The following is a 23,861-nucleotide window of genomic DNA, read 5'->3' as shown; positions in this document are numbered from 1 at the left end:
TATTTAGCATGGCTCCCCAATATAAACACTTTTAGTTTTCAGCCCAATATACATTTACCTGGGGGTAAGCTCTCCTGAATTCAGTGGGGCTCAGGGCAGTGATGTTAGTAGTTCTTCGCTTTTGTACTTTTCCCTTCTTCTCTTGCTATGAACCTGGGACAAGTCAGTCATTCCTTCACAGGTTTCCTGTGAAGTAAACAACCATCATGCATATTTTCCATGCAATGATTAAATTTTCATTTGTTTTTCCTGCCCTCCTGTATTAGACCATTGCTTCATCTGCCCCAGAGGTGGGGAACCTGTCGCTTTCCAGAGATCGTTGGAGTACAACTCTCATGATCTCTAAGCACTGCATGTGCTAGTTAGGGGACTCTCAGGTTCCAATGACATCTGGAGTGGCCACAGGTTCCACACCTCTGTTCTAGTGCCTTTTCTAAGTATGAAAACTGGCTGTAGCTCTCTTCAGAATCAGGAGACCTTTTTTCCCTCTGCAATAACTATCCTATAGCTTTTGGCTCACAGTATGCACATGATTGTAGGCTATGCAGAGATCAGCTTTCAAATTCTGTCAGCTTCCATTCAAAGGAAGGGATACCCTGCAGCTTCCCTGTGGCTCTGATAAGGCGGCCTAGCTCCTTTTCTGAAACTCTTTTTTATTATTACAATTCTTACAGCAAGCAAGGAACATTAAATGTCTCTATTTGGAAGGCAATGCTGGATAGTAACCCACCTCTTTCCTCTGTTGCATGTTGCTGAGCTGCTTGTTATAGAAATAATTTGCCCTTTCTTTAGACTATGCCTTGTGGTTTTTTTCCCTTCATTGCGGCTGTCAATCCATTTGGGGACTGAGAGACTTTTATCTGCAGGTTTTGCCCAAGGCCAATAAAGGGTCAGGCACGCTGCCTAAATGTTTTCTGTAGTGATCATAAAATAAAATAAAAACTAAGAACCACAGCGATGACAGCAGTTCATACTTAGATGTTGAATGGGAAAAGATGTCTTCAGTAATCCCTTCAATTGAGTGAAATACTTGCCTAATGATCCAGAGTTCAGAGGCTTCAGGCTGTGATCAGTGTCTGAGAATTAATGTCATTGATTAATATAAATGTGTTAAATTGCTGTAATTTAAGCAGGTTACAACAAGGAGGCATTTAGGGGTTGTGAATGGTGTTGAAGCCTGCAATCCTCTACCCACCTATATGGTGATTGAACTCGTATCTACTTCTGAGTAGATATGCATAAGGAGGCACTCTTAGGTTTGCTGCTTCCCTTTCCTCACACACCCAGGGCAGCCAGTCTACATTAATTTTCATTGGTGTCCACCACACCCGAGTGTTGCAACATCCAGCTCCCCCTGGCTGCCTCCACACCATCACCTTCTAGCTGCCCTTCGAGATTTCAAAAGGAAGTTGCAGGATATGAAGCAGCATGACCGCCTCAAAATGAGCACAAATAATCAGGATTTCACAATATAAATGATGTTGGGAACGGCCTGTTCTGTACATTATTGTAATGCCAATTTGCCCCTTTCATACCTATTTAAAACTATTTTTTCTTGAATTCTCTCTCTCTCTCTCTCTCTCTCTCTCTCTCTCTCTGTGAGTCTTTTCATTCCTTTCATTTGTTTCTCTCTCTCTCTCTTCTTTTTTTTAAAAGTGTGACAGATTTGATTCACTTTCCCCTCAGCAATTCACCTGCAGAATTCACCTGCAGTTCTTCCCAGCTCCAAATTTGAAGTATGTTGAATCTTCAGGGCAACTTATCTTCATTGATCTGCCTTTGAGCTCCATTCATTATATAACCTTTACTCTGAGGCATCAGTTCTGCTTAAAGTATTCACTTGTCAAAGCATTTCCCTCCTGACATGGAAAGCACATATTGCCATGATCTGAGGATTTGGTTCATATTCATGTTTTAAGTGTCAGATGAGAGATGGATGTGAATTCTGCACTTGGTACCTACAATCCCCATATAAGCTCTTCATGGTCACCCTAACTTAACAAATTCTGTGAATTTAACCCAGAACTATGCTTTTGTCAGGTTTCTGGGGGAATGTGCAGTATCCACACAGCTTCAAAATGAAACCTAGCCTTGAAGATATAATGAGATCCTTGGTAGGAGATTTTCTACAGAGTTTTGAGAAGCTAATTATTTGGGAATTGTAAAAGAAACACAGGCTGTATTGAAAACAAGCTCCTCTCCCACCCCACCCTGCAAATTTCATTTTAAAAGTACATGTATGAAAGTATAAGCCAAGAGCCAACTCCCCATTTTGGAACTCCATCGCATAAGTTAGGAAATGGAATGTGAGATTCAGTTAAAAGGATTTGCTCTCTGTCTACCCATAAGCCAAAGCAAGGCCATGTCAGCATTATCTCTGGGCTAAGATCTAGGCTGTCATCCTATGCATACTTATCTGGGAGTAAATCCCATTGAACTCACTCATAAGATTGTTAATATCACAAAGTTACATTAATGTTGCTTAAGACTAAATCCTGTCTGCAGTTAATAACATTAATGATGCAAATAAGTAACGAGGAATCCATTGGATAAAGAGAATCCCTTGTTCTTCAGGTCTGGCAGGATACCATTTGGAGCAGCTGGGTCCTTGTTATCCCAGCTTATTAGCACTGGGTGGGAAGGGTCCAGGACAGGGTTATGTTGTTAATTGTGGGACCCATGCCATCACACTAACTCTCCCCATATACACTATACCATACATATTTAATGTGATTTCCTGTTTCAATCCTTTCATTTTTAGAGAAGGCTATTGAGTGGGACTTCTAGTTTCATACTCTCCAGATCAGTTTTCTAGAGGCTTTCCTATCTGAATTTTGATCTGACAGTGAATTCGAGATTGCACTGGTTGCCTTGATGAATGATCTTCACCTAGGAACAACGATGGCCTGCTGATGAAGTGTTGGCAACTCAGCTGCAAGACCTGGCAAGCATTAATAAGACTTCTCTTATGGAGTGCTGCAAGTCCAGTCTTGCCTTCTGCCTGAAGCTGCCAGAATAGGCAATATTGTGCAGAGGTTTGTCTTTCAGAGGAATCGATGTGCTAGTGACAGCCACTTCTGCTTCCTTATTTCATACGGGTCTAGCTTGCAGTTTCTGGCCATAGTGGGGAACCAGACGCAGATAAGTGACTGAAGTTACACCCTAACAGGACGGAGGGTACTGCTGGTTGTTTGCTCTTGTAACAATCACTCCATCTGGCTTCAGAAAAAGGAAAGAAATGGGACTATAGGTCCTCTCCATCAGATCTCCTAAAAGACCATCAACTTGGAATTACTCCTCTTCTTGAATTCTTTCCATTCCAGCTGGTTGTTACAGGAACTCTGTGACATAACAAATCGTGCCTACGTTTGGGGTTTTTTTTACTTCCCTCCCTCCCACCTTCCAATCCTCTTTCCTTTCCTTTTTAGATTATAAACCTGAGGACAGGGACTGTCTTATCAATGTCAGCTATAAGCTTTATTGGAAGCCTTTTTTTTTGGCTGTACAGCAAAATAAAAGTAAATCAGTGGTGGTGGGTAGAAATAATAATAACAGATGGTATTCAACCACGGCTAGTTTTTCATTTTTTTCAGCCTTAAAGTGTTTCTTGATCAGTAAGTTTGTGCGATTGTAGCAAATTTCCATATTTTGAGAACTGGCTCTCACCCATTCTATTCAGTCTGGGCCAAGCATCCATTAGTCATATAGTCATATATCTTCTTCAGTAAATAAGAGCATATATAACAGCACAGCATTGAATTCCACTCTTAATTCCCACAGCAGTTTTGGGGCGGGTTGAACTTCCCTTGCCATTTCCCCTCCTAAGCAGTGGGGAAGCTCTCATTGTTTGTTACCTTCTTGATACCCTGCACAAAAAGTGAGTCAGGACCCTTGCTCTCTTCAAGCCCTCTGTGTGTGCACCATGGACTTTGAGAAAGGGCCATAGCTTTGCCATAGAGACTGTGTTTTGCATGCAGAAGATCACAGGATCCATCCCTGGTTGATCTTGAGATGGGGGGGGGGAGACTCCTGCCTGAAACCTTGGAGAACCTCTTCCACTTAGTATTGGCAGTGGTGAGTTAGATAAACCCATTACATTTGCCCTGACACTTCCATTGTGAAATGTTACCTCAGCTGGATAATATGCAAAGAGAACATCTCACTAGTGCCTCAGTGGTTCCATGCTGTCTTCTAGACACAATTCCAGGTGCCAGTTTTGACCCATAAAACCTAGACCAGTGTGAGTGTGATGTAGGCTAAAGTTTCTTTCTTTTCTTTGTTCCATCATGGTCTTTGAAGTTGCCCATGAGTGCTTGAGCTGTATTAAGCATGCACCAATTTGAGTAGTCATCTCAAGGGCTGCCCACAATTGTGAGAATAATTTCTCCCCTAAGGGGCCCCCCAAAGTCTTACCTCAAATACCTGTAAGAATACCCTTTTTGGGCTAGCATTTAATAGCCAGGTATAAGAAAGTGAGATGTAACTTTTATTTTCCATAGCTAAATGTTCAGTTGTGTCTAAGGTGCGCAAGAAGTTACTGTGACTCAGGACCAGTAGAAAGCACAATGATTTAAAGTGATTATTCCATTGTTATGCAACCCTAGTTGGCTGGCTGGCTGTAAATCAGACAGCTGCCTGATCTCACTGAGTCTGATCGTTTGTATTGGTGAGAAATGATAAATTCACAAATCAAGTTACAAGGTTTGAATCAGTGCTTTGGATATATCTCAGTTGTGATCTTCTTTTTCTCTACGACAGGAGCACAAATGGTTCTGTAATCTTTAATTTACCAAATCAATTATGTTAAAAATTCAATCCATAATATTTTAAAATATTTATTATGCCATGCATGGCAACAGCCTATCCTGCAAGATATGTTGTTGGGAAGATCAGTAGTCAGATTTCCCAGTGGTTTTGTTTTTACTTAAGCAGTGGTAGGGTGGGGTGGAGAAGCTACTATTAGTTCTGCAAGGGAATTATTTCCCTGAGAAGGATGGACAACATCTGTGGGTATGTATGATTTGGATGAAGAAATACATATGAGAAGCAGTTAAAGACCTCCCACAGCTCTGCTCTTCCAATCATAATTTGAGCCCCCCCCTTGCTGCTTTTATGGTGTGTGTGTGTGTGTGTGTTAGTTCTAAGAAGTGTTATAAAATTGGATAAAGGATGTTGCTATGGCCTAGATAACTTTTACCTAATAAAGAAGTAATGAGCCAATGGCAAATAGATGATCAAACTGTAAAGGACCCAAATATACAGAATAAAACTGCATTAAAAAAAACCCTAATGGTAAGTGGTTGTTGCATTAGTAGGTTTTCTAATCTCATCCGTTGTTGAATCCAGTTATGTGGTTTGTTCACAAATTAGAGTAGCCTCCATGCAAAATGGGCTTGTGTCAACCTATCCTTGCATTCATAATGTTACCTGATGGCACAGAGGAAGTGGTTACTGTTGATTCTGTAAGTAGGGTGGCCATGATATCTGGGATAGTGGTATAACATTTCTGTGCTGGTAAATGGTAATGTAGTATGCAGTATATGCACATGTGTGAATAATGTACTGGGTCTGTTTATAATGACTCTGACACAGAATCGTTCCTGTAGAGTAAAGGCTTAATTGATTTGGAGTATGAAGTAGCTTGGAGTATGGGTTAATTGTTAGCCAAGCAAGGTTGTAGATGCTAAGCGTCTGATGTTGCTTTAGGAAGCTGAATAGGGCTAAATGCCCTGTTCCTTGTGTCTGGGGAGTGCTCTCCGGGCAAAGAAAATCAAAGTCTCTTTCATTGCTGCAGCTTATAGTATCACATCAAGCGCCAGCCTTTTGATGTATGCACTTGCCAACATTCTTAACAAATTGAAGAGTATAGGAAAGTGTTAGAAGCTATAAAACCATAAATAGGCACTATTGACTACAGTTCTAAGTAATCCCATGTATTGCTTTGGGGAGATTGCAGACGTATCTAATAGGTTATTTTTCAAAATCTAGTTTCGAAAACAATGAATCGTAATAGGTAGGAGCAGAGGCTGAACTTAGCAGCAGCTGGTAAGGTGGTATGCAAGGGGCAGGTAGAAGTCACCACTGCTATTGAGCAGTGGTGGAATGGATTTCATATATGTAGTAGATATGAGGCAGCAGTGGAAACTGACATCATTGCTCATGCTGGGCATTCTTACCCAGTTTGGCAGCTGCACACATATGTGGTGCAAACTCCAGCAGCTGCTGACTTTGCCATTCCTTCTGTCTCTTGCTAGTAAGAGTCTCTGATCTTCCTTCCCCCACAATGCTGGCTGGTGCCCATTGGGACTGGTGGAGTGAAAGGCAAGGAGGTCAACGGTAGGTGGAGCTAGAGTCATTGGCAGGTAGGGCTAACTTTTGTCCCTAACCTCCTCCCTGCTGATTTCTACAAGGGCTGTTAAAAAGCAAGAGGGTGGGTTTGGAGGAATCAAGCCTGAGGTTGATAGAGAGGTGTTTAGCTTGCCCTAATGGACTAGACTCTACTGCTTCCACATAGTCTCTGCTCAGTGATGGCAGACTCTTCTTGCCTTTGCCCACTTTTTGGCTCTGCCCCAGCCCACTGCTGGTTTCAGCACTACCTATTACCAGCATGCATTTCTGTATTTCTGTTGAAGAAATACAGCCCTCAACAGAAAAGGTTACCCAACCAGCGGTAATTGATTGAGATACATTAAGGTAGGTATGCAAAACTGGAGTCTTAATCATTTGATCCAAATTTTCGAACATCCCACAGAAGCAGAATGATCAGCGATGGCAATGGAAAAGCTTTCTTGAACCTCTCATTTTCTCTTTGACTGTTATCATAGTTTCCCTTTTGCTGTACCTCTATGAATATTTATTTGAGTCAAAATAGGGAAGAGCTTTCTTGGTGAAATATTGTACATATTATAAACGTGTCTATAATGATCTTTTAAAGCTCTTACAATAAACATGGTCCCAAAATTTCCTGTTAAATATGTATGAGACACATTCTGTAAGCCATTTTAATGAAATTATGCTTATCGGAAATTAAATGAATGTGTATTCACAGTGCTTCAAAAGGTGGCATTACTGAAACCAGTAAACTAAGCTCATTATTCAACTTGGTTGTTTTTTTAAAATGTTACTTAACCACAATACTTAGTTAAAACTGGCATGGGGGGAAGGAAAGGTCTGATTGTGCTTCACTCTCACACTAGGAGATTTCTTTGAAGCAGAAGGAACAACATTATTTCAAGGTATAAGAAAACCTCTGTAGACCATATGAAAAAGTGTGTTAAGCAATGCCATTATGATGTTCCTCCAGGTGAATAAGGCACACCTACACAACTGACATGTTTGCAGTACTCAGATTGCCCTTGTGCCTTGTCTCCCTAGAAGAATTTTCATATATTCATCTAATTTCCCTCCCGTTTTCTGGTAACTTCATTACATTAACACCAGGCTTTGCTGCTCACTGGTCAGCCCCCACCCCCTTAAATGTAGATGCTGTTGGAGTGAGCCAGAGCCAAAGTAGATGTGATGTTAATTGTATGAATACTTACTCTTTCCCTACTATGGTTTTAACAAAACCCACCTTCCCAAAGCTATGAAGCACCAATGACAGCTTCCTTTTAAATGCAAATAGCAGCTTCCCTGGTGTGGAGGGCATTTGTTTAGGACCATTACGCAACCATGAACTTCTGGTAACTTTTGTCACACAATCCTGTACTTCTGGTGGCCCAGAGATGCTCTCCCATTTCATCACATTACAACTTGGCCCACATTATTGCTATGAGCCAGCCCTCAGTCTATGATAGGTGTCCAAATATTGCCTCCATGTATCTGAAAAGCAATCATTTGTACACAGTCAGTTTCTTGCTTTTGTAATGGTCTACAGATGTCAAGAGTTAATCTTAATAAAAAAAATCCTTCAGACATTACTTCCATCAGTCTCAAGATTTATTTCCAAACAGGACATTGCTAACCAAGTAGATTAGAACAGAAAACAATAAGAATGGCTATTAAGAATGTGAAAAATATTGAGACGATGCAGCCGTCATTCTTTCAGCTCTTCTGCAAATATTTAGTGAATTTAGTACAGTGATGCAAGGTCAATGAATACTAAACACTCCAAAAACTAAGAACTGTATCTGTGATTATTGAAAGCTGCCGAAATAGGATAATCAGCTATTTATTTTGACATTCACACAATGTATCTGGGATTGTCAGTATCCATATGTGATTTTGAATCTTTTACCAAATTTAGAACATTCACTCTACACATCCAGATCTAAGAAAAGTATTGATTCGATTGTTGCTTCTGAATAAGATTTTAATTGTTCCTAATTAGGGATCTGGAAGGATCCGTCAACCTTGGTTCTTCCAATTTCTCATTTTTTAATTCTTAAATTCATTTCTCTCCATTTCTGGGGCAATCTTTTTTAATTGTCATAGAAATTCATCAGCATAGAAATTCTCCTAATACACATATTTTTGTTTTCAGTTTTGACTAATGTACAATTTTTTACAAGCAATTGCCACTTGTGAACATGATTTAGTTGGAGAACCACATCGCAAAATTCAAGTAAATTAATTTTGAAGGATGTCTGTCTCATATTTTGCTTCTCATATTTTTTCGAAAAGTGCAGATTTGATATGTTCTCCTTTAAATGTGAACTGAATTGAATTTCTCCCCCCCCCATCCCTACATAAAACTATTAAATAGTATTAGAAGACAGATCATTGACTTCATGTTTTCCTGTTCAAAGAGTTCAGTTTAGACAAAAGCTTTTGGAAAAGCGCTTGATGGAGAAAAGAGAAGCAATACTCAAAGAAGCCCATGAGGAAGAAGAAAGGAAGAGACGTCTTGATGCTCTCAGGCAACAGGTATCTTTTTAATTGTATAACCCGAGCCTTTTTATGTGCAATTTGAGAGATCAGTCCCTCAAGACATGAAAAAAGGGCTTCTCAATCTTTTTAGCTTTGTTTCATCACTTGCTGTTTGGTTTGTATCTGTGCATGATCATTGCTAGATTAATGCATGCAGCAGACACTGTCAACAGTGAAATCTAAAAATAGTCTTGGGGTAGAATTCAACCCCCTTCATGGATCACTGCCTTGCCGTGGCGAAGGGGCTTGAAGAACTCAGAGAAGCTATGAGCTATGCCGAGCAGGGCACCCAAGATGAACAGGTCATAGTGGAGAGTTTTGACCAAACGTGATCCACCTGGAGGAGGAACCGGCAAGCCACTCCAGTATCCCTGCCAAGAAAACTCCATGGACAAAGACAACAGGCATATAAAAGTTATGACGCTGGAAGATGAGCCCCTCAGGTCGGAAGGCGTCCAACATGCTACTGGGGAAGAGCGGAGGGCAAGTACAAGTAGATCCAGAGCTGATGAAGCGGCTGGGCCAAAGCCGAAAGGACGCTCAGTTGCGGATATGCCTGGAAGCGAAAGGAAAGTCCAATGCTGTAAAGAAAAATATTGCATAGGAACCTGGAATGTAAGAACCATGAACCTGGGTAAGTTGGAGGTGGTCAAAAATGAGATGGCAAGAATAAATATTGACATCCTGGGCATCAGTGAACTAAAATGGACGGGAATGGGCGAATTCAGTTCGGATGACCATCACATCTACTACTGTGGGCAAGAAACCCGTAAAAGAAATGGAGTGGCCCTCATAGTCAACAAAAGAGTGGCGAAAGCTGTACTGGGATGCAATCTCAAAAATGATAGAATGATCTCGATACGAATCCAAGGCAGACCTTTTAACATCATAGTAATCCAAGTTTATGCACCAACTACTGGTGCTGAAGAAACTGAAATAGACCAATTCTATGAAGACTTACAACACCTTATAGAAGTCACACCAAAGAAGGATGTTCTTCTCATTATAGGGGATTGGAATGCTAAAGTAGGGAGTCAAGAGATAAAAGGAACAACTGGCAAGTTTGGCCTTGGAGATCAAAACGAAGCAGGGCAAAGGCTAATAGAGTTCTGTCAAGAGAACAAGCTGGTCATCACAAACACGCTTTTCCAACAACACAAGAGACGACTCTACACATGGACATCACCAGATGGGCAGCATCAAAATCAGATTGATTATATTCTCTGCAGCCAAAGATGGAGAAGCTCTATATAGTTAGCAAAAACAAGACCTGGAGCTGACTGTGGCTCAGATCATCAGCTTCTTATAGCAAAATTCAAGCTTAAACTGAAGAAAGTAGGAAAATCCACTGGGCCGGTAAGATACAATCTAAGTCAAATCCCTTATGAATACACAGTGGAAGTGAGGAACAGGTTTAAGGATTTAGATTTGGTGGACAGAGTGCCTGAAGAACTATGGATGGAGGCTCGTAACATTATACAGGAGGCAGCAACGAAAACCATCCCAATGAAAAGGAAATGCAAGAAAGCAAAGTGGCTGTCCAATGAGGACTTACAAATAGCGGGGGAGAGAAGGCAAGCAAAATGCGAGGGAGATAGTGATAGATACAGGAAATTGAATACAGATTTCCAAAGAATAGCAAGGAGAGACAAGAAGACCTTCTTAAACGAGCAATGCAAAGAAACAGAGGAAAGCAATAGAATGGGAAGAACCAGAGATCTGTTCAAGAAAATTGGAGATATGAAAGGAACATTTCGTACAAAGATTTCCATAATAAAGGACAAAAGTGGAAAGGACCTAACAGAAGCAGAAGACATCAAGAAGAGGTGGCAAGAATACACAGAGGAATTATACCAGAAAGAAATGGATGTCTCGTATACCCCAGGTAGTGTAGTTGCTGACCTTGAGCCTGACATCCTGGAGAGTGAAGTCAAATGGGCCTTAGAAAGCACTGCAAATAACAAGGCCAGTGGAAGTGATGGTATTCCAGCTGAACTATTTAAAATTTTAAAAGATGATGCTGTTAAGGTGCTACACTCAATATGCCAGCAAGTTTGGAAAACTCAGCAGTGGCCAGAAGATTGGAGAAGATCAGTCTACATCCCAGTCCCAAAGAAGGGCAGTGCCAAAGAGTGCTCCAACTACCGCACAATTGCACTCATTTCACACGCTAGCAAGGTTATGCTTAAAATTCTACAAGGAAGGCTCAAGCAGTATGTGGACCGAGAACTCCCAGAAGTGCAAGCTGGATTTAGAAGAGGCAGAGGAACCAGAGACCAAATTGCAAACATGCGCTGGATTATGGAGAAAGCTAGAGTAGAAAGACATCTACTTCTGCTTCAGTGACTATGCAAAAGCCTTTGACTGTGTCGACCACGGCAAACTATGGCAAGTTCTTAAAGAAATGGGAGTGCCTGATCACCTCATCTGTCTCCTGAGAAATCTCTATGTGGGACAAGAAGCTACAGTTAGAACTGGATATGGAACAACTGATTGGTTCAAAATTGGAAAAGGAGTACGACAAGGCTGTATTTTGTCTCCCTGCTTATTTAACTTATATGCAGAATTCATCATGCGAAAGGCTGGGCTGGATGAATCCCAAGCTGGAATTAAGATTGCCGGAAGAAATATCAACAACCTCAGATATGCAGATGACACAACCTTGATGGCAGAAAGTGAGGAAGAATTAAAGAACCTTTTAATGAGGGTGAAAGAGGAGAGCGCAAAATATGGTCTGAAGCTCAACATCAAAAAAACGAAGATCATGGCCACTGGTCCCATCACCTCCTGGCAAATAGAAGGGGAAGAAATGGAGGCAGTGAGAGATTTTACTTTCTTGGGCTCCATGATCACTGCAGATGGTGACATCAGTAACAAAATTAAAAGACGCCTGCTTCTTGGGAGAAGGGCAATGACAGGCCTAGACAGCATCTTGAGAAGTAGAGACATCACCTTGCCAACAAAGGTTCGTATAGTTAAAGCTATGGTTTTCCCAGTAGTGATGTATGGAAGTGAGAGCTGGACCATAAAGAAGGCTGATCGCCGAAGAATTGATGCTTTTGAATTATGGTGCTGGAGGAGACTCTTGAGAGTCCCATGGACTGCAAGAAGATCAAACCTCTCCATTCTTAAGGAAATCAGCCCTGAGTGCTCACTGGAAGGACAGATTGTGAAGCTGAGGCTCCAGTACTTTGGCCACCTCATGAGAAGAGAAGACTCCCTGGAAAAGACCCTGATGTTGGGAAAGATGGAGGGCACAAGGAGAAGGGGGCGACAGAGGACGAGATGGTTGGATAGTGTTTTCGAGGTTACCAGCATGAGTTTGACCAAACTGCGGGAGGCAGTGGAGGACAGAGGTGCCTGGCGTTCTCTGGTCCATGGGGTCACGAAGAGTCGGACACGACTAAACGACTAAACAACAACAACAACAAAGAATTCATCACCATTACAGACATTGTATCTGTGCAAGCAGAACAGCTTGCCAGATAGAATAATACCCCTTCCCCTCACCCCATGGACTGTTCTGGGGGTTCCCACAGGTCATTCAGGCAGCCTGTTGATGAGGTTTGCTAGGTGAATTCCACCGATAGTGTGCCCCCCTCTGCCATGTGTATGGGTCTAGTAGGCTTTTCGAGAAGATAATTTCCACACACTATGATCACCCCACATTTTCAGTTTCATTTTGTTAATATGAGAAAGAGCCGCATTAGATAAGTATCTACTCATAAAGTGGAAAGTACCGTATTTTTCCGTGTATAAGACTAGGGTTTTTTAAAACTAAAAAATAATGTTAAAAACGGGGGGTAGTCTTATACACAGGGGCAATCTCCCCCCCATTTTCTAAATGTTGAGTCCCCCAAAATAGGGGGCGTCTTATACACGGGGGGTGTTATACATGAAAAAATACGGTACCTTGATAAAATGGACAGGGAATGTTTTGTACCATGTTGTTCTACCTTCAACCAATCCAGATTATCTCTGTATCTATGCCTTTTAGTGCCAGGAACTTTTACACAAATTGCCAGTGAAGGGGCCCTTATGTGGATTGGGAGCCTTGAATTGAATTGAATGTGGATTGGGAGCCTTTAATCATTTCCCCCCACCTGGGTCTGAAATTGAATTGGGGTTGGGCATATGGGCACATAGCAGGGAGACGTCGTGTCTGAGAGCATAGCAGGTGCCTGCCTGATCATCCATCCATCCATCCATCTCATCTAATGGACCAAGTCTTACAGCGTTGAAAGTGGGAAAAAGGAATGTAGGCTGATAGGCAACTTTGAAATGTGCATAAACTTTCAGCAGCACAGATTGGTCCAATGCAAGGGGTCAGCTTCCTATATTCTTGCAGTATGCATTTTTAAGGGAACCATTTGTATGGGTGGGAAATAATTTTGTGATTTCCTATTAACTTCCGCATCTTCCCCTCCTCTCACCTAAAATGGAAGTCTGACATCATGGAATTTATACATCCTTTATACTAAACTGCTGTACGAGCTCTCAGCTGTCACCAGCATGATTCAGACATGTTCCCCAGGATTTGCTTGGGTATGGTTTTCAATCTAGAGCGTTTGCAAACCAGAATGAGTCTCCACCCCAACAGTTTGAAAGCTTGTTGTAGTCACTACAGACGGCTTGAATGATGTGTGGAGATGAAAATGGCATTAAAACACACAATTAATAGTTTTGGTTAGTTCTTGAATTTAATATTTTGGGTTGGCAGCATTTATAGTTTCTGAAAAAGGAGAATGCTTAACTTCTCTGCAAGAAACTTATTCCTTCATTCTTCCAGTAAACCAGTTACTTGAACTGTGTCAGAATTAAATGCCCAAGAGCACAATTCTATGAATGTTTACTTAGAAGTAAGTTCCATTGTGGTCAATGGAACTTACTCTCAAGGAGGCGTTCATTGAAATGAAGCCAAAATAATGTTGCTGATTGGTAGGAGACTGCTTAGGAATAGACAGAAGTTGCCTCCCACTTCACTTGTGACTGTGTGAACCAAGCGAGAAGATGCAGGAAAATGTGCTACAATTTCTGTGTTGAACATAACATACGGCTGGGAATACAGAGAGCCTAGAAAGGGCTTTGTCCAGCATTCCTGTTCATATGACTGTGGGCCAGTTATGGAGGCTGAACTCAACAAGCATAAATCAGTACCAAAGCTATTATAAATCCCACTTCTATATGTGAACTCACGGGTACTTATACCTGGGAAAGTGTCGGTCACTTAAATTACTTTGAGCTGAATGTGCCAGGCTCATTGAATGCTGTTTTAACCACAAATGTTTTTGTAAATAAGCCAGACAAAAGGCATATCCCTGTAATATTTCAAAAGCTGGATGGAGAATTTAAGATTCATTCCAGCCACGTGAGTGTATAACAGCATGCAGTGCCTAGTTTCTTCTTTCCTGACCTAAGATGACTGCATTATTTTTGCATTTGTCAGGAGTATTTTCCTGATCTTTTTTTTTTTTTTCAAACAAGAAGTTAAAGTAGAGCTTGTTTGGGGTTTTTTCCAGCCTTTTTATGAATCTGCTGGAGTGTAATTATGTTTCTTGGTGTTACTCCTTTCAGATCATGACTCAATTTCTGTTTTCAGCTGGAGTCACCACATTGTCCCAGGTCTGCAATATGTCTTGTGTGGGGCAGGGTGGGAAATCAATGGACTTTGGCTTGAAATTGCCTTTCACTTTTAAAATATTACACTATTTCTTCGTTTTGGAAGGTGTTTATTCATCAGGCCCTAGCCCACTCATAGGGGGGAACTAACCAAGTGCTCAAATTGCGGCAAAATGTTAATTTGCCAAAAGCATTGGCGTGGCTTTGATCCCCCCCCCCATGAGGTTTGCCTTTTTAAGTTGCAGGATGTGTTGATTATCTAAATACTGATCTAGCTGTAGTTTATGAGTGCCATTTTTTTGCTGAGAGGCAAAGAGTGTCCTGGCTAAGGCCCTGTGGGATCCCATGGGTAGAACTGATAGCAGTCCTGCCCTCCAAATAGATAACTGCTCAGCCTCCATTCTGACCATGTTATTAAAATTTTGCATGGCACATCTGAACTATGCTTGGGCAGGGAATAGGTGCAGGCACAGCAGCAGCTATGGCTGTTGCAGGTGCAGCAGTACTAGGAAGAATCTTGGATTCTAGGGCCAGATCAGAGGGGCAGGGGGAGGGTCTTCCTATGCCACTGCTAGATCGGTTGCACTGGTTAATAAGCTAGCGGTCCAACAGAACCATTTGTCTGTGTGTTCATTCCCTTGTTTTTAAAATTACCGTATTTTTCCGTGTATAAGACTAGGGTTATTGTTTTTTACCCAAAAAAATAGGTTTAAAATTGGGGCTCTTCTTATACATCGAATGTTTTATTAATTTGGAGTCCCCCCAAATAGGGGGAAATCTTATACATGGGGGTGTCTTATATACGGAAAAAGATGGTAATTTGCAGTATCTTATTGCAGGTGATATTTTAAATGGCAACTAACAAACATAACTACAGTTTATCTCACAAAAGCATAACAAATTGCTTCAAGCTTGACTGCATGGCTTAGATAAAAAGAAACAACCACCACAGGCAATTTTAAATGTATTCTTTTCCTGCTAAGCATCCTTTCACAAGACACTACTTCAATAAGAACCCACATTTTAAACCTGCAGTTATTATTCTCACCAGTTAACTGACTTGCGGTTTTTGTCATAACTGAATTGCGCCTTTGCTGCTCTTGTCCCCTTGCAATTGGCAGGCTTTCAGTATTGATCTATGTTTTGGTCCCCATGATGCCATCCTCTTATCTGTGACTTCAAACTGATACAAACAGGATCTGTTTCTGGGGGGGAAAGCCACATCCAAACTGCTCCCTGGCTTGCTCCTCAGTATTTTTTCTTGCATTAGTCACTTGATTAGATATGTCAGCAACTGTGCTCTACTTCAGATTGATTTATACTCAGGGCTCTTGCTGTGTCCCCCTCCCCCCCAAAACACCATTAGCCTATGTCTACATATACTGAATGACAACACATTCTGCAGCCTAAAAAACTGTCTCAGCAACTTGGTGCATAGTGTATCACGAGGAGAGAGGCAGAACAAGTGTTTTGAGGCTGGCAAATCCAGGGTCAGTTTGCATGTTGAAATTATATGACGGTAGTCTCCACACAGCAACTATGAAAGACCCCTTTCAAGTGGTGTGATTTTGTAAAAGGTTATTTTTCAGGTTCCAGAGGCATATAAAAGATCCACAACTCATCTTTTAAATTGCTCTATATTCAGTGTAGCTCCTTTCAGATGTGGCATTATTGCAGGAGTGTTTGGGATACAATGCGAAGGGAACAAGTTTTTAAACTAACAAACAAACAAACAATAATTTGTTGCAGAGAAGTGAGTTTATATGGCAGCACTGAGCGAGAATCATGCAAGCCTTCTGGTACTTTTATTTCAGGTGCTTATCTGCCATTTAATATTCAGAATTTCTTTAGTTTTGCATCCAAGGACCATCAAAAAACACAAATGTGGAAGGAAGGGATATGAAATGGGCAAAAACCTTAGCTTGGCCTTTGCCAACTTGGTGTCCGCCAGATGCTATGAACTACAACTCCCATCAGCCCCACCCAATGCCACCACGCTGGCTGGGGCTGACAGGAGTTGTAGCTCAAAACATAAGGAGGACAGCAGATTGGTAAAGGCTGCCTTAGCTAAAGAGTTAAGCCAGTCTGCTTGTTAGCTTTCCCCCCAGCCTTCCTGTGGTGAATGCTGAATCCTATGAACCTCTAAAGTGACTCATCAAATAAAACCATACATAAAAGGGAAGTTACCAGCTGCCATCGGTCTGCTTTCCTGTTCACTTTTATTCGATGAAAGGGCTTTTACAGAAAGCTGGTCCCTGTTCACCCTTAGTGTTGTATGAATAACTGAAATATCTGAATAGAGGAACCATCTGAGGTAAAGGAAGCTATGTTTTATTATATGAAGCTCATGTTTACTTTGGAATGCCAAGGACACAGAAAGAACAGCTAGTATCAGTTCTTGGTAGACCCCACAGTTGAAATGGCTATGTGGGTTGACCCAAAGTAAGGATTGGGTTTTCCAGTGGGTGCAGTTAATTTTAATCAACTTCCAAAATTTCCATCTGGACGCCATTTTTGATGGATGACTCCCGGCTATATGCCTGAATCTGCAAGAGCTGGCTTTTAAAAGCTTGCGTATGTAGTTCTGGATTTCTTTTCTTTGTGTTTGATATATGAGGTTTCCTTTATGTTACATTATTTCATTAGTTCAATTAGTTCAAAGACTTCTTTTTCCAGAAATGGCCAAAGGGCCATTACTACAGAGAACGTTCAGAAGATGATTTCAGTGCACTGAAATAAGGCTTGATGGGTTTGTGGGACTGTGTGGACTAGCCTGCCTTGTCCCTGCAGTTGGTGGGCATTAGAGGCTCAAATTTCAGCTGTGTCTTGTGCGATGCCAAAATTTGGTGCTCCCTGCCTCTCAAGCTCCATTTTAATTAATAGTTATGGCACTCTTGAGACTCCATGCCCAGTGTAACTGAACCAGTCATGCTGCCCTAAATCCGCCTCTGGTCTCTACCACTGATATGTCTGGTCAATGTGTTTTCATAGTCCTCTTACACATGAGGAGTGGTCCAGGATCCCACCTCACATGGAGGAAAGCTATGTGAGTACCTCAATATGCACATAGAGCCCCTTCTAACACACTCTTGAGTTCATGGATTATGGAAGATTGTGGCCACTGGGTTCAGCAGTGGCAAAGGTAGCGCATTCAGCCTTGTGACCTTCTTCTGTTATTTAAATCTGTGGAGGGGAGCAGCATAACCCTACCCTTCCCCAATAGAAAGTCATAAAAATTGTATATCACCAAGTGGTACAATCCGTGTCCCCCTATTTCATGATCAAAATAGTACTTTGTATATAATATTGCTTCCATCCATTCCAACCATGATGCTGTTGGTTCAAGGAAAAAATAGGTATAAAAAGGGAATTCCTTGGATATCAAGATCCAAGCTTGGGGCAAGTACTCTTTGGTGAGAGAACCTCAACAGAGATTTAAAATCACAAAATATGCAGCAAAGTAAAGCGTGAAAATACAGGCTGTTAGACCTTTTAAAATATGCCCTTGTGAGTCCCAAAACTTCCCTCTTCCCCCAGCGTAGGAAAACACCACAAGTTTAGTAAGTTAAAAATTCATTTATTTGCAAAGTCTCCAAAGGTCAGGTTCGTGTGCTTTTCCATACACCAGTCAGTAAAGTTGCAATAAAACTTAGTTTAGTTCCAAAGTGGTGAAGGTTCCTAAATTATTGGTATAGGAACACAAGAATGGCTTGTGAAAGCCATGTGGCTAAGCTGCAGCAACCAACTTAGTCTCTTTGCCCACTCATCAGGTAGACTAAGATACAACAATATGTTCCTCCCAAGGTGAGGGGGAATAACCCATGCTAAGCCTGGCAGGACAGCTTACTCTGTGGTCTTAACCCTTTCATGCATTGGTTACACTTAAGCATGTTGGTTATATGAGACTCGTTATCCCACAGATGCTACAATGATGATAGTTTTATCGGCAGCTGCTTTTTATGTATAATTTGCAATTTGTGAGGTGCGAGGGTGTGGAGGAGTGAAGCCAATAACTTGTGTGCTTCATTCTTGCCCCTCCAGGCGCCTAAAGTCGTAGCCAGAGGAGGCCTGGCTAATAGGTACAATATGTGGTAAATGCTTCCTTGAAAGAGAATGAAGTTTCAGTTGGTTTAATGCTAATCATGATGAGACCTCTATATAAAAGCCCTTGTTAAATCCCTTTATATCTAACTGTGCTGGATAATTTCCAGCTAGTCTCTTTTTTTAGGATAAGGTGCTTATGAGTGTGGCGGTTCCTCAACTGCAAAAGTTTTTGGATAATACTTATTACTTATATGCATTTCAGTTTGGTTTCCAGCACGTATTCAGGACTGAGATAGCCTTGTTGACCCAGGAAGACTATCCACACTAGGTTGTTGAACAGGAAGAGTTTATTCCTGTTTGTTTTTCTGAACCTTTTAGCAGCTTTCAGTACCCTCAAGTATGGCATTCTTCTGGACCAACTGGATGTGGCTTTGGGGACACTTGAACATTATAGGTATGGAATCATTGGTTGATTTATTCTGACAAGTAATGGCATTTCTAGAAGAAAGAACTTCCTTATCAATGCCATAACTTTGATTCTTCAAACATACTGTCTTCCTCCTTTTCTGCCTTAACATGTTTTCTCTCAGACCTTCCTAACTAGGTGGAAAGAATGACGAAAAAGATCAAATGGTGCGTCCTTTGTCTGCTGGACCTACTGCATGGAAACAGGAAGGTGTGATCTTGGGTCGCACAAAATATTTGCACTGCTGATGATTTCCACATCTCTCTTAGGTTGCTGTTGTTGCAGAGTTTGACCCTGCAAGAATGATGGCCGACACAGTGGCATCTAAAGCTCGGATGGGCATTGGAACAGAAGAAGAATTTGTTCTGCTAAAGCCTCTGTTTGAGTTGCATACATTCACTAACGACCAGGTAGTTGTCCATCCTGCCTGATGTGTGTGCGTGCATCCACACCAACAGCAAAAAGGTTAAATGCAGGAAGTAATTATGCTTTGTGTGGGAAACCACTGGAGGTGGGAGATATAGGTATCTGAAACGTAAAGAACTCCCCCCCCCCATTTTTAAGAGTCTTCATTGAGTTACAGGGTAGAGTGTCAACCCTTTTGCATGAGGCCAGTTTTGCTCAGCTCTGTGCTGTGCTTGGAGTCTCATGTTTGTTTAAGGATGTCTGAACACCTAAATTCAAATCAAGGAGGCACTTCTCTATGTACTACCTTTCTCTACTGCGGCTCTTGCTTACTTTTTGCCCTGTTATCAGTTCCTTCTGACTACCATTGTTGCCTGCCTGCTGCAATATTTTTAGTCTTCAGCAGCCAATATTTTTAGTCTGCAGTGGCCATTTGTCTATACAAGCACATTACAATATTGTACTAAGATATTGGAAGGCAGATTTGGGATTTAAGTGCCCTGAATTCGCACCTACAGTTGCCTGCATGTTACCACGCACTGTATTCTGTACCTCTGTGTTCAATAGCTGTTCAATAGGTGCATGCCCTACTCCCCAGAAGTATCTAGGCATATGTGTCAGGTGGAGATTCTACTGTATATGTTTCTGTAATCCAAAACTATCCATACACATCTGGCTAATACCAGATAGGCTAGTATGTTATATGTTGCCTTTTTAATAAATGGCATTGCAATCAATGCTGCTCCTTTCAAGATGACTCTCTCAAAATCTATACCTACAGATTCATATACAGTGGTACCTCAGGTTAAGTACTTAATTCGTTCCAGAGGTCCGTTCTTAACCTGAAACTGTTCTTAACCTGAAGCACCATTTTAGCTAATGGGGCCTCCTGCTGCAGCTGCTGCTGTGCCGCCGCACGATTTCTGTTCTCATCCCGAAGCAAAGTTCTTAACCTGAGGTAATATTTCTGGGTTAGCGGAGCCTGTAACCTGAAGTGTATGTAACCCGAGGTACCACTGTATATAAACGTCCTCTTTCTCCCCTTTTTTTAACAGATCATTTCCGACACCCGGGTTCGTGTGGAGCTAGCTCTACGAGAAGCTGGACTACATAAAACACTTTACGCTCAGGAGCTTTTGCCTAAAATCCCTCCGCCCAGACTTCCAAGGAAAGACATGGAGTCCGTAGTCTTTAAAATGTACAACTAGGCACTAATCAAAGATTCAGAATCTTTTGGAATAGCCTATTAAGAATCCTTGAATAAACTATTTTAATTCAGGAAATAAGTTGGATACGAAGTTGTGAAGGGTTCTGTTACTGTGGCTGAGTCATGTTGGTGAAAATGTATTGCCAAGAAGTGCTCATTAGACCGTTTTAACACTCCCCCACAATCTTGAACACTGCTCTGTTAACAGCACATTCTTGGCAACACAGTTTACTGAAGCTTCAAGTCTAATTATTTCAGGTGAAATCATTCTTTTAGAGGAAAATCTGAAAAGCAAAACTGCTGGAGACACACATCCACATAGGAATGCACCGAATTATTTGCATTGGGTAGCCAACGTAGAGCCTGGTAATGGACCATATGTCAGTCAAGGACAATAGAAGCGAAAGTCCAACAATATCTGGAGAGTAGCACATTGGCTACTCCTGGAGTATAGAGTTGGACTTGAACCAGAAAAGTCTGGGTTATACATCTGTATGCAGCCTTTGACTTCTCCCCCATATGTCTCCTTTATCCTTGAAGTAACTTTCCAGCCAAGAGGAATCTATGGAGATGCAAATGCCATGTCCTTTTTCGTCTTGCATGTAGAACATTCCGCAATACAGGGAAAGCAAAATGTAGTTAGGTCTTTAGTGGGGCATATTTCCTCCAGATTGGGTTTACCTTGCACATAAAATCTAAAATGGTTTGCAGCACCCGCTCAGTAGTATCCCACATCACTTCCATTGCATGTTGCATAACTTGATTTTGTATTTTTTCAAAAAGAGAATATTCTAGTTTTATTAATATCCACTATTCTTGCTTGATTATTATTATAAATGGAAATATAAGCTTATACTCCACTTGTGGCAGACAATTTGATTCATCATGTTTACTGCAAACCAATCATCCAAACAATTTCATTTTGCAAATTAGCCCTTGAGAATAAATTACAAAATTAGAAAGAACATTTCAGCTATGGGGGTCTTTATTATGGCACAGCAAAGAACCCTGTTTGTTCTGCTAGATGAAAGTGAACTTGATAATTCATTTCATTTTATAACACTAAAAGCATTCCCAGACCTTATGCAGCATGCATATGAAAGATATGTAAACAAGGTGCATAAAATCTGTAGCCTGCCAATTAGCCACAGTTCAAACAATTTATTTCTGGGATTAAGAACTGGATGCAGGTTCCGTCTTGGCAAGTTGTGTGTTTGTGTGTGTATGTATACACTCACACAAATGCCATGCAACAATGTATTTTATAAGGCTCTGTGTGACAGCTATCTTTTTGATGCAGTGTTTCTAGATTTTGCAGCCTCACTTAAGGGACTGGGAAAATAAATTGTAGAGCTCAGTGCAGGCACATTTCAAATGTCAGTCCCAGCCCTACCATTTTCTCAGAGGATTCAATTGTAGCCGAGAGGCACAGCCCTGCAGGTCCCAGCAGGGCTTAATCATAGTTAAACAGACTTGATGACTGAACACGATTTGTCCTGGTTTGTGCTGACAGCCAAGTCCTGGTCAACATCATGTCATTTAACTCAGTTGTTCACAGTCATTTTCTGACTTGCTAGTTCTCCACTGTATAGAAAAGCCCTACGGGGAATTTTGGGAAGAACTCTACCGTGAGGAGGAAGCTTCTCTGTTAGAGTTATCCAGCCTGCAGAGAAAAATACCCCCATTTTACACACTCTCTCTCTCTCTCTCTCTCTCTCTCTCTTATATAAACACACAGCTCTTATGGTCCTGGGTATAATTTCATGAACCTTCTTAAGCTTTCTCAGTGCTTTGTGTCCATGTAAAATGGAAAATGTGCATGAATCTGATGAGAGAATATTTCAGAGCAGGGGGTGACTGCTGAGCTTGTGATATACCCAGTTTTGCTTGTGTCGATTTCTGTTGAAGTACATGCAGTGCAAACTCTGAGGAAGTAAACAGCCCTCTTCCTATTTCAGCAGCCCCAAATATATGGTCTACTAACTATTATTCTAGTTAATCCTATCTGAGGTGGAATGTGAATTTTAAAGCAACTGCTGTGTTAGGTTAGGCCTGGGCAACGGTAGTGACTCATAGCAATGATAATGCCCGGAAGCAGTGAATAAACACAGACAGAATGTTCCCAGTCACCATCATTCAGGAATCTGTCGCTGTAATTCTGAGTAGGACAGAAGAACAGTCCCTGGAGCTCAGGAAAGGGGTTTGGAAGAGGTATCTTGCTGGGTCCAATTAAAATAGCTTCCTCAGCTATTTTCCTTCTGGTTTGTTCCCATCTTGTTGAATTCCTTTTCTCCCTTCAATGAATGTGGCAACCACTTGGTATATAAGGATTCTGCCTTTCCACAGAGATTTTCTAGGACGGTGGAAGGTAACAACATTGAATATGTCATAATCTGGAGGCCTGGAGCTGATTTGCATGGTTGAGCTGCATGCAATTAACATAATTTGCATATAATTTTCTTGAACAGGGTTGATGCAAAACTACAGATGGTGGACTTTCTGCAGCTGAGTTACTCAGAAGATTTTGAATCACATTTGTGCTGGTTTTCAGGATATATTTTGATGGGTACATGCAGAGTATGTATATACAGGTCCTTAAGATCATAATGGGTGTATGGTTCAAGCTCTATGTATATAAGTACTAGGGGCTGCCGCCCCTGTTCATATTATCCCAATGCCCTTGCTAACTCCCACACCCCTCCCTTTACACTTCACACAGTCCGCCTCTGTGCCTTCACAGGTCGCTTAAGCTCCTGCATCCCCTCATGGCTCCTTCAACACCTCACAGCTCCTCTGCGTCCCTCTAGCCATGCTTTATTCAGACTTCTGCTGTTATTTAAAATGGCCGCTTTCAAACATGCCTTCCCTTTTGTTCCCTTCCCCCACCGTGGCTTCAGGCAAATCCAGGATTCTGATGAGGAACTACAATTCTTTCAGTCGGGAAAGATAGATAGATAGATAGATAGATAGATAGATAGATAGATAGATAGAATGTGTGTGTGTGTGTGTTTGTATGTGTGTGCATGGGGGGAGGGGAACGTACCAGGACTGGCTACCATTCTGGCCACATGTTTCTATGTCCTTTAAAGAAAGGCCATTTCCACAATATCAGAGACAACCCTATTATTAGGCAAACCCCTAGCTAGTCCTCCTAACCCCCCTGACCATGCCCCTGTGTTGGAAGACAGAACTGTCCTGGACCCCCTAAACCAGCCTGCTGCTAACCAGTTACTTGTCTAGTCAGTTTCTGTA

General features: G+C 41.5%; 1 protein-coding gene across 4 annotated transcripts in view; it reads left to right on the top strand.

Moving 5' to 3' along the window:
- The window catches only part of CCDC148 (coiled-coil domain containing 148), a 107,136-nt gene extending 86,448 nt beyond the window's left edge, over window positions 1-20,688 (top strand). For all 4 annotated transcript variants that reach the window (XM_053407566.1, XM_053407538.1, XM_053407557.1 and 1 more), the window contains exons 13-15: window positions 8,748-8,865; window positions 19,267-19,407; window positions 20,458-20,688. In XM_053407566.1, coding sequence (XP_053263541.1) covers window positions 8,748-8,865; window positions 19,267-19,407; window positions 20,458-20,610 — 412 coding nt within the window. In that variant the 3' untranslated portion in view covers window positions 20,611-20,688. The remainder of the gene's footprint in view (window positions 1-8,747; window positions 8,866-19,266; window positions 19,408-20,457) is intronic.
- The last annotated feature ends 3,173 nt before the right edge of the window (window positions 20,689-23,861 follow it).

The sequence above is a fragment of the Podarcis raffonei genome, chromosome 1, assembly GCF_027172205.1.
Source record: "Podarcis raffonei isolate rPodRaf1 chromosome 1, rPodRaf1.pri, whole genome shotgun sequence".
Classification (NCBI taxonomy): domain Eukaryota; kingdom Metazoa; phylum Chordata; class Lepidosauria; order Squamata; family Lacertidae; genus Podarcis; species Podarcis raffonei.
The sequence above is the reverse complement of the archived record's forward strand: the minus strand, read 5'-3'. Positions and strand labels throughout refer to the sequence as shown.